Below are 12,137 nucleotides of genomic sequence, written 5' to 3'. Positions count from 1 at the left end.
CTGCTATAAAAGAATTTTGTAGATGTAATCAAAGTCTCAAAGACTGTACTATTTATGGGAGAAAGACAATCAGATGAGTCTGACCTAACCACACAAGCCCTTCAAAAGCAGAGAGTGTTCTCTGGCCAGTCACAGAAATCAGAGATTAGGAGTACAGGATTCAATAAACCCTTGCTGGCTGATAAATGGGTAGGTCCATGCCAAGAATACAGGCGCTCTCTAAGAGGCCTGAGACTTGGGTTGACAGCCAGCAGGACAGCTTCAGACCTCATTCTTACAGCCAAAAAACCCCCAAATTCTGTCGTCTGAATGAACCTGGAAGCTATTTTTCCCAGAACCTCAATATGAGAATACAGTTTAGCCAAAACTTTAATTTCATCAGTGACATCCAGAGCAGAAACCAGCAACAGTGCCTGCATTTCTGACCTACAGAACTGTCAGCTAATAAACGTGTATTGCTTCAAGCCACTAAATTCATGGCATTTCGTTATACAGCCACAGAAAGCTAATAATACACATGTTCAAGTACAAATGTAAAGACATATTCCAATATTCCAAGGTCACAGAGAAATAATCTCTGAACTCTTCTGCCTTTTTAAGACTACATTTCATCTCTGAAACATTAGAGAAATAAAAATCAGAACTGAGAACATTTGTATTAACATTAATCAAGCAATGGATGCCTTACTACATGCATTAATTCATTTAATCCTCTAAATGAGGGGCACCGGAGTGGCTCAATGGTTGAGTGTCTGCTCAGGGTGTGAACCTGGGGTCCTGGGATCACCAAAGGGAGCCTGCTTCTCCCTCTACCTGTGTCTCTCATGGATAAATAAATAAAATCTTTAAAAAATAAAATCCTCTAAATGAACCAATGAGGTAGACATTATTATCATCCCCACCTTACAGAGAAGTTAAAGTATGTTTCCAATCTCTGACTTCCCCTTCTTTGGTCAGCCACAGAAAATTCTGCTTTTAAAATGCTCATGTGATTAGGTGTCACCCACCTGGTAACTACCCTAATCTTAAATAAGGATATCTTGAAGCCAGATAGATATGATGAAGAGTAAGGTATTTATAAGGTTTAAAGGTACTTCCCCACAAAAAGGAGAAAAAAATACCATCTTCACCAAATGATCAAAGTGAACATTATCAGTTACAAAACAAAATGAAATCCTGTAACATCTGATAAGCTGCAATGAGAACAAAGCATCATTTCTGTGATATTCCTGTCAGATGCATAACCTGAATCTGACCACAAGCACACATTAGACAAATCCAAATTGAAGTTGATTCCACAAAACAACTGGCCTGTAATCTTCAAAGGTCTCACTCAAGACCATGAAAGTCGAAGACTGAACAACTCTTCCAGATGAAAGTTCAAGAAACACAGCAACTAAATGCAGTTTGTGATCCTGAACTGGACTCTTGCTCCCAGGTACATTACTGTGACAACTGGCAAATACTGAATAGGGTTTGAATTAGGTTGAAGCAATAAGGCCACTTTCTCATTTTGATGGTTGTACTGTAGTTATGTGGAAGAATGCCTTCCACATATATGCACTAAAGTATTTGGGGTCAAGGGGGGGCATCACATCACAAACTCAGCTCAGGTTATCTGGGGAAAAAAAAGAAGGAAAAGTTCTTTTTATTGTACCTGCAGTTTTTTTTTGTAAATTAGAAATTGCTTCTGAAATCTTTAAATTTAAAACTATCCAATACTTTCTTTATCTTATAAATACTGTATCTAATAGACTAATGAGAGCAAACTATTAACATGCCAATACCACTGAACATGGTTGTAATACAAAAAGAATTCTTAATTATTCAAGGCCAAAAATAAAGGTATCCAGTAAAAGCCCAACTGGAAAAGCTAGCTAAATACAGCTTCTTGCTCACCCCAAGTCTAAAGATGGCTACGAGACCACTTAAAATATGCCACAGCTTCATTTAACATGGATGAATATCTCAAAATGTTGAGCAAAAGTAGATAGATAAAAAAGAATGCATATTATATGTTTCCATTTAGATAAAGTCCAAAACAGGCAAAACCAACCTTTAATGTTCAAAGCAAAGATACTGATTACTTCTGGGGAGGGAAGAAGAGGTAGAGATTGGGAGGAAGCATGAAGTGGGTTCCTTGGATTTTCTACTTTTTGATCTGGATTATGTTTACATATGTTTCCATTTTGTGATAATTCACTGTGATATATATGTATTGTTTCTGTGCTGTGCTTTACTTTTTTTTTTTTTCCTTAAACTCTGCTCCACAGCCAGTATGAAGCCCAAAGTAGCACTTGAACTATGACCTGAGATCAAGACCTGAGCTGAGATCGAAAGTTGGACACTTAACCCACTGAGCCATGCAGGCACCCTTTGTGCTCTTCTCTATATATCCTATACTTTAATCAAAAAACAAGAAAAAATAAAAGGAAAACAAACCAAACTAAGTTATTTCTCCTAATTGAAGACTCTGTGCTTCCCCCTTAAGTACCTTTCACCAAAAAATAGCTCTTCTCTATGTGGAAAAGACAACCTCATTCATAAATCAATCAGTATGAAGATATAAAAGAATGATGAAGGACACCCACTCACCCAGCCATCTCTCAAACCAAACCTGGCAATCAACAGAATGATAGCTGTTCTGACAGGTCATCCTTCAAACTTCATATTTCTTTAATAACATGACTTTAATATGATGCAAAATCCTACAGCAGTTTTGGTGAGCAGTCTCCATAGCCAAGCCATGGTTGAGGTCATTGAAGACAGTAAGATTACAATAGATTTTAGGTCTATGAACCTCTGCTCAACAGAGGGAGGAAAAGAACTAAAATTAACTGATCTCCTTCAGCTATCAGGCATTTTACATGTGTTTGCTTCTGTGTGTGTGTGATTTTTTTAACCTCACAAAATTCTGAGGCAGGTATTAAACCTACTTAATAGAAAACTCAAGTTCAAAAAGGTTAACTTGCCAAGAACATACGGCTGGTAAATGACTCATCTTGTGTTTCTTCATCTATAAAATGAAAATTCGTGATAATGCCTTCCTTCAGAGGGTTGTTACAAGAATTGAGTCAATATTGGTAAAAGGCTTAAAACAGTGGCCAGTGCACAATAAGTACTCAATAAAACTGGCTATTATTAAGAGGTAGTTGTATTATAATACTTATGAAACTATGTTGTGAAGCCAGACCCCATGATTCTTTATTCGCAAAATTTTATAATCTAATTCATTTTAGTTCTCAGGGACCATTTTTGCCTAGCATACAATCATATCATAAATAAGTAAAAATAACTAATATGTATAGAAACACATTGGTGTATACTGTCCTCTTGAGTCAACAGAGACCAAGGGGACAAATCTGCAACCATTTCAGAATTGTGACAATTCTTGCTCATAAAAAATAATAATAATAGTTTGAAAAATACATGAAAGAATTTCAGATTTGAGAGTCATGACCATTAGAAGTAGAATTATGCTGGGTTGGTCAGCGGCATGTGAGACAGGTGAGTTATGTGCAAGGCAGAAAACTCGGTGCCAGCTGCCTTCACCATCCTGCAGCCCGGAACCCACATCTTCCCACACTCCAAACGTCCATGGGACAATCTTCCAGGACAGATTCCTACAGGATTCAAGGACATCAGTGCTAAGTTGTGTTAACTGCGAGTTACATCCCAGGTGATGGAGGAGTATTTTCCTGTGACTCCACCTTATACAAGGACTGTGTACCGACCCTCCCTCCTCTCTGTAAGCCCTTTTGGGCACCAGGGATCCAAGACGTTCAACTGCTGGACAGATGTTAGTGATGAGCTTGAACTAGAACAGCTTGTCTCTTGTTTCTTCCCTACTGAAAAGACACTTAATAGCTACATTTAAATCAGAAGAAGCCTAAAATCTAAAACTTAGAAAACATACTAAATGTGAACACAATTTTAAACGGGCACCTTCTTCTACATTCTGTCTCAAACACACATTCAAACACATACTGAATCCCTCTAAGTGACTCTTCAGTGCAAAAAGTAAAAGAAAATGTGCTAAGATCTATAGAATCCGTTTATTTTAAAATAAAGGTTTTCCAGCCTAAGATATATTACTACTTTCTCTTACATGTAGATAAAAGCTTAGTATTAATGGAACATTTCTAAAAAGGAAACAAGATATTCTTGCCCCCTCCCCTTCACATCCAATTAAAAAGTAGAAAGATCAAAGAAAAATTAAATGATTACTTTCCAAATTACCTATGCAATATAAATAGCTTTCTGCTCTTTTAAATAACTTTTTAAGTAAACTTATATAAATATTAAAAGTAACCCCTTATGTAAAGTACTAATTCAAGGTCAGTAGCTCATGAAAGACCTGTAATTAAGGCTTCTGACTATCCTCAAGTTCATCTAGACGCCAGACCACGACTGTTACATACACAAAACCTGAAAGAAATGTTACAAAAAAATTAAAAGACAATTACTTATTAAGCTTTTACATCTTCTATTTCTCTTCATTTTGATTTTAATGAAGTCTTACATTTTCTGCAATTAGAAAAAGAGAAAAAAGGAAACAAAAACACTCTTAAGGAAGAGTGAAAAGATAGAACTAAAAATGAATGAAGGCTTTCTGATCAGATTGAAGTTTGAATTAAGGCACAGACACCCACCTACTTAATGTTAGCTTCAAAAAGCCTATCCATATTTCCAGAATAAATTTTCAGCGGCTAGCCTACCTCACACCATTTTTATGTGGAAAAATATTAAAAGATGTGCTTTTTTAAAAAGTAAAATGCTCACTCACCAGGTATCTGAGCTCTTTCAAATCTCGGCAGACAGTGTAGAAAACTCCAAGAAGAATATTAATGTAGGCAGCATAGAAATCAGCTGAATACTCTGGAGGATGATCGTGTGACAAGATCTTTTGAAGGTTCCCTGTTCAGAGGACAAAAATGAACTTAAGGATTAACCCAGAACCCCAGTTATCTTCTAGCATTTTACAACAGAGGTATAAAATAATAAATATACAAGCCCAGCAAATATTAAAGAATAAGAAAACTGCTACAAGATTAGAAATATAACACAACTTTTGAAACTAAGGTTAAAGAATTATGAATCTAATGTTCCAAAAAGAGGTACTAAAAATTGCTTAAAACAAATATTAAACAATGACATCTAAAGAAAATCTCAAGAATCCCTGTAGGCAAATCAATATCAAGAGTGAAAATAATATATATTCTACTTATTTTCCTGCCTACAAGTAAATCAACTAAAAAAAACAAGAGTACTACACAAACTACCACCAAACTGGAAAGTGCTCTTCACTTTTTGAAAAATAAAAAGAATTCATAAGTTTTTATGAAAATCATCATCGTTACTTTATCATTCCCCCTTTTATAAATCACGTTTTCGGGGCAGCCCAGGTGGCGCAGCGGTTTAGGGGGCTGCCTGCAGCCCGGGATGTGATCCTGGAGACCCGGGATCGAGTCCTACGTCGGGCTCCCTGCATGGAGCCTGCTTCTCTCTCTGCCTCTCTCTCTCTCTCTCTCTCTGTCTCTATGATTGAATGAATAAATAAATTTAAAAAAAATTTTTTTAAATCAATCATTCATGTTTTCTGCCTAAAGCTTTGGTATCTTTATTTCTCTTCTATCTTAAACTCTTTATATAATATCATTGGTTTAGAACCCTAAACTTTCTTTTATCCTGCTGGAAATATATTGTAGAAGCACAGTTAAAATTAAAAGAGAAACAACCACCCATTATTCAAAATTTCCCAGGTATAGTATATGAAATCAGTCATTCATTCCTTATTATAATTCCCTCTGAGTCCTTGGTGCAATGAATGGTGTCTTTAGACTCCTTGGTTAGGAGTTCTTTGACTATGACTAATACTTTAAACCTTTTTTTTTTTAATTTTTATTTATTTATGATAGTCACAGAGAGAGAGAGAGAGAGAGAGAGAGAGGCAGAGACACAGGCAGAGGGAGAAGCAGGCTCCATGCACTGGGAGCCCGACGTGGGATTCGATCCCGGGTCTCCAGGATCCCATCCTGGGCCAAAGGCAGGCGCCAAACCGCTGCGCCACCCAGGGATTCCCTATGACTAATACTTTAAACCTCTTTCCACAGGTTCAGGATTTTTGTAATACTTAACAAGTAAAAAGTCTTAGAAGATTTCTGATCAAGTCAATTTCCTTTTAACTAGGGTTCCCTTTAGGTGAGTATTTTTACCATAGACACTATGCTATTTACCATCAGCCCTTGACTCTATCACTCTCTTGTTCCTTACATCAATTAGATATAGGTGCAAGATCAAACAATATATATGGCCTATCACTGGATACATACAAACTTATAGCTATATTAAGGGGCTCTTTTAGATAGGGCTGCTGCTGAAGGGAAAACAACAAAAAAACAAAACAAAAAAAAAACATAGAACAACATTTCAAAGCCTAGCCACATCCTTGGAATATTACCCTGAAGGGATTCTAGATGGGAGACTCTTATTAGATCTGCATTTTTAAAATAATGACCACTGAAAAAAAAAATACACAAAGTCCAAAACTTAACTTTGAAGTCTATGTATTTTTTACATTCTAATAAGACATTTTAAATTTATTGTTACTAAGCTTTTTAAAACTATGCATGGGAAAATACTGGATACCTGAAAGTTTCTAAAAGGTGCCTTAAAACTTGGAGATAGAAGGGATGAATGGTTGGTCAGATGAACATACGTAGGCGAAAAAAGTGCTCTACAAATGCATGGGTGCAGAAATCTGGAAAACAGTCTCCAGCTGAGACTGCACTCCTAACATCCTCCTGTACATCTCTATCTAGATAACCCTTATTGGTGACTCTAAGTGCTTCACGTGAAAGTTGATTAGGTGCTACCACTGGCCCAATCCTGATGAAAGTGTTGTAAGAGTTAGCTCATTGTGTGGCTATAAAAATAAACCAGCTGCTTAGTTAGACTACAGGCAAAATTGCAGAGTACAACCGTACATTATAGAAACTCTAATTATCTGGGACTGTTCAAACTTACGGAAAAATGCTATCTCTAATAGGAAGCCAAAAATAGTGCACTAGCAGGTAGTAAAAGGGAAGGAGAAACCATCTGATTGGTCTCCTGTTGTCTTAAAATTACACTATCAAAGAACAGCTTTACACACAAAGAACAATCATTTCTAACTTGAAGAGGAACTTCAGCTTCTAGTCATGAAAAAGTAAGAAGCTCCAGAAATACTCTCCTGTAATAAACTAAAAACTGGACAAAATACAGAAAAACACTATTTTCAGACTTCAAACAACAGGCAATAAAGGACTGTGATATCTGAGAAAAAGGAAACAAATGAGCCATCAGCCAGGCTTTCTAATAAGAGGTAACTGTAATTTTAGAACTACGGTACAGGAAAGTTCCAAGGAATCATTAATCCCAATAAGTTGAGAAGATACAGATCAGAGTAGAGGGAGCTATTTAAGGCAGTTAGAATGTGCAGGGTAGAGTATAAGAGAGAAAGAGCTATGGAAAGAAAGAGCTCCAGAAATCTACATAGGGATCCCCCGAGTCTTGTCTGAATACCAATCTGTATATGCACAGAGTAAAACCCCACAGGCCAAGTAAGAACAATTTCTGGGGTTAAACAATTAGTGGAAAGGTGTCAATCAAACAATTATCAGAGCTCATGCAGAACTATAAATCATTCATACTGCCACCAGTCAGAATGAATGCACAAAATATTGTAGAACCAAGTAGAGATCTCAAAAGGGCTATGTCTTAGAAGGAAGGCTTAAATTACCCCTGGAATAAAGATTACTCCAGCACATCCCTTCAAAAAAGCTTAAGAACTGCCCTAAAAGAATCAGATATATCTTTAAGAAATTTAAGTGCTACCTAGAAAAATGTCCTGCATATAACAACAAAAACCACAGTATCTATTATTCAATAAAAAATTATAAAAGAGTTGCAGAAGGAGAGGTGGGGTTGGGGGATAGGGTAACTGAGTGATAGGCATTAAGGAGGGCATGTCATGAGATGAGCACTGGGTGTTACACTATAAGTTGACCAATTGAATTTAAATTAAAAAAAAGAAAAAATAAAAAGAAATTACTAAATACACAAAGTAACATAATGAATACCAATAACAGATAAAAATTACTCAACAGAAACAAACCCAAAATGAAAGAGGTCATGGAATCAATAGATAAGGATATTAAAACAACTTATTATAAACATGCTCAAAATCTCAAAAATACAAAGGAAAACAAAAGTACAAGATCTATAATGAAAAATTCCACTGGATGGGATTAAGTACAGAATAGACACTTGTAGAAAAAAAAGTAACTTAAAGACAGAAAAAAACTATCCTTGATAAAACAGAGAGAAGAAAGATTTAATAAAATTTAAGTAAGTAAACAGATTCAGTGAAACAATATCAAGTGGTCTAACACACATGTAATGCAGTCCCAGGAACAGGAAAGGAAAGGGGGCACAGGTAACAAAGATAAGGTATTTGAAGAAATAAGGGCTGAAAATTTTCCAAAGTCGATGAAACTATACAATTCATATTTCCAAGAAGTTCAAGCAAGATAAACAATAAAAGATTTTTTATTTCTTTCAAGTCCAAATAATTTAATATGGCGTTTATAATAGGGCACCTGGGTGGCTCAGACAGTTAAGTGTTCAACTCTTGATTTTGGCTCAGGTCATGATCTCAGGGTGGTGAGATCAAGTCAAGCTCTATGCTCAGCGCATAGTCTGCTTGAGAGTCTCTCCCTCCCTTTCCCTTTGCTCTCCTCCTGCTCATGCTCTCCTTCTCTCTCTCTCAAATAAATAAAATCTTTTGAAAAAATACAGGGTTTATAATAAATGTAGAAGTAAAACACAGGACAATAGACAAAGGTTGTGAGATAGGAAGCTACGTCACTGATATTTTCAGAGTGCTTATTGGAGTATAATATATCCTGAATGATACAATACTAAACCAAACCAAAAAGCTGATGAAGTACATTATAATTCACCAGAAGGAAAAAAAAAAAAAAAAAAAAGCCTTACCAAAAGATGAGTAGTCTGTATGTGGTAGAGGTCAGAAACAAGAATTCCAAACTGGGCCCCTAGTATTCACTGCTGAGAGAGGGCATTCTGAACATCAAATATCATATTCTTACAGATGGTATGTGATTCAAGTTATGATTGGATGACATAGCCACTAAGATTATCCCTTTGCTCTGGTTCCATGCTTACTCTAACTACAATTTGGTTTATCAATTAATGTTTCCTTTTTGAATGCCTTTCTGTGTGATTACAGTGTTTTGCTTTAAAAAAAAAAAATCTTGGCATACAGAAGGACCTAAATTAAATCATCAGATTATCAGATTAAATGTGACTCCATTATTATACTTCAAAATCTAGTAAGCTATACTCTCTGAAATTGGCAAGATCGCTTTATTTAACTATGTCCCCAAATTCTCTCCATCTATGATGCTTTGTATCTTTACTTTCTAAAATTTTCAATCATATTCTACAATTATGCCATGCTTTAATACTTCACTAAGATGTAGAAAATCAGCTTTTAAAAAATAATTTTCTTAAATTCGAAATAGTTTTCCAGTACTTACACCCTGAAAGGGTCATGAAAAAAGTTAACTTTGAACAGTAATGACACAGATACAAAGGAATATTTTAAACGAATTCCTTTGATTTATTCCTTTTCTTCTTACCCCTTTCTTTTACAATTTTTATGGAAGAGAAACTATTGAAAATAAGGGCTCCCTTCATCTATTTTGGGTTCCTTTCTTCTATTTCAGTTAATTAGCTAAAGGAATGTGTCATTTGATTGCTGTTTGGGTGTAAATAGGCAAAAATGTGTTTATCTTAACAATGAATGTTCACAGCTGATTAGTTCAGAGGGCTAGTGTTAATGAGGCCAAGGTCAAGAAATGCTATTTTTTAATAGCCTTGTAACCACTTTAAGCTTCGCATTTATAAACTCTGAATCAGAAGTGTCCTATTTGTATAGGGACAACACAATACTAATCTACAAAACTATTCAGCAACACAAAAAGCTACAGTGTTCTTCCAAAGACAAAAATAATCAAGATCTATGAAATTTAAGATTAAATACTAACGAAAAAGAAATAAGAAACACAACTGGCAGCTGGTATTATAAGAGGAACACTAACGAAAAATAAAATGAGATTTACAAAGTTAAAAGACACATTTCACATAGTACTTAACCCAAATACATGGTAAATAAAGATTTCTATACAATTTAAATGTGCTCTGCCAACCTAGTCTAACTTTTACTTACACAGATGTTACCATCATAATATATGCATCTTACCAGTATGGTAATCAGTATGATTAAAAAATGTGATAATACACCATTATTAGCACAAATATGTGAGGAATACACTCAAAAAATTTTAGTAACTGTATGAGAATAACCCCTCACAGTTCCAAAATAAAACCTCTCTAAGTGCAGATCTATAACATTTTGAGTTTGGCATCACACCTGAACAGATTAAGATATCAAAGAATTGCATTTGAATATGCTAGCTTAATCTTTCAAACAACAAAAACTCTTCTGGTGAATATCATCTATCAAAATGAAGTTTTAAAATTTACCTATGCTATAATCAGGGAAATACAAGACAAATGGCTCAAAGCACCCAGTATTTGGACGAAACTTCTCCCAAACAATTTCACTGAGAAACAGAACAGTCACATTTCTGTCAGTCTGTAAAAGAAAGAGAAATAAAAGTAACTTTGCATTTGAAAATCTTAATCAGAATAGCAATTCCATTTGAATTTTTCTTTCAAATAAATCCAGCAAAGTTACAAGGTGTAACAAATTATTTGCATATTAATAAGCCTTATTTATAAAACCTAATCAAGGAGCTCATCCACTTGCAAATTTTCATACCTAATTACTTAGAATTTCCATAGAACTTTTAGGTTAATTGACATTTCAGTTACCCATGAAAGCTAGGACAGTCACACAAGGGTTTGCTTTATAGGAATGACAAGGTCTTTTTATGGGAATTTTCAAAGAAATCATTAGCTTTCAATTAATAAAAAGGTGTGGAATATATCTATCTCATCATTAAGATACCTACAGAAACCCAAAGAGGAAATAAGAGTTAAAGGAAAATAGATATGCCATACTTAAAACCATATATTAAGAAATTTTAAGGGTTTTTTTAAAAGGGTATTTTCATACAAACTACTGAGCAAAACATGTTGAATATACATTAAAAACATTAAACATACACACAAAACACCACTGTTAAGTGAACAGTCATCTTCTGAAGTATATTTAGAAAGTATTATCAGTATACCAAAAGGAAGGGTAAGAAAACAAGCTCAATATGTATACTATCCTACAGAGTGGCCACAAATGGCCTATGCATGCCAGTTAAGAATTTATCTATGGACATGCCTCTGTATTTTCAACACAAGTTTTTATTTTTCTCCATATTCTTTTTGACATCTCCTAAGGTGACAGAGCAGACATGATTAACTGTTTTGTTCTATAACTATTCTTAGGATCCAAACACTCAAATTATACCATACTTTGACGGTGATCTGCTGTTTATTGATTCCTAACTTATATGTAATCTTATGCTCCAATTTTCATTACTTAGAAAATCAGTTTTTTGGCTAACAAAGATAGTTGAGTTCAATAAATTAATAATTCCACAAAAATCTATCTTCTTTATGAAAAAAAGGAAAAGATTTTTACTTTCAAATGCTTTTTATCTTCTTGAATTAATTTCTATAGGGGTAAAAAAAGTATGCTCCAAATACAATCTTGATTACAAAGCATGGAGTTATTTTGCTTTAAAAAATGATTATCTAAAAAAAAAAAAAAGATTATCTAAAAGCATTTGAGGGATGCCTGGGTGGCTCAGTGGTTGAGCATCTGCCTTCAGTTGGGGCATGATTCCAGGGTCACAGGACTGAGTCCCCCATCAGGTTCCCCAAGGGAGCCTGCTTCTCCCTCTGCCTGTGTCTCCTGTGAATAAATAAAATCTTAAAAAAAGAAAAAAGCATTTGATAAAATCAGTTCAAAAATAGGTCTAAAAAAATAGAAGATATTTATCTAAGGATTTTAAGTTGGTAATATTCACATCTGTTAAAGTACATTCAATATA

General features: G+C 34.8%; 1 protein-coding gene across 5 annotated transcripts in view; it reads right to left on the bottom strand.

The window, feature by feature from the left end:
* Nucleotides 1-12,137, bottom strand: part of ORC5 (origin recognition complex subunit 5) — a 132,776-nt gene that overhangs the window by 105,046 nt on the left and 15,593 nt on the right. For all 5 annotated transcript variants that reach the window (XR_007403463.1, XR_007403464.1, XM_049096308.1 and 2 more), the window contains exons 5-6: nucleotides 10,609-10,720; nucleotides 4,787-4,917 (exon numbers count right to left, since the gene is read on the bottom strand). Coding sequence is in view for 3 of the 5 variants with exons in the window: in XM_049096308.1 (XP_048952265.1) it covers nucleotides 4,787-4,917; nucleotides 10,609-10,720 (243 nt within the window). In the remaining 2 variants the exon portion in view is untranslated. The remainder of the gene's footprint in view (nucleotides 1-4,786; nucleotides 4,918-10,608; nucleotides 10,721-12,137) is intronic.

The sequence above is a fragment of the Canis lupus genome, chromosome 18 (genome assembly GCF_003254725.2).
Source record: "Canis lupus dingo isolate Sandy chromosome 18, ASM325472v2, whole genome shotgun sequence".
NCBI classification, from domain to species: Eukaryota; Metazoa; Chordata; class Mammalia; order Carnivora; family Canidae; genus Canis; species Canis lupus.
The sequence above is the reverse complement of the archived record's forward strand: the minus strand, read 5'-3'. Positions and strand labels throughout refer to the sequence as shown.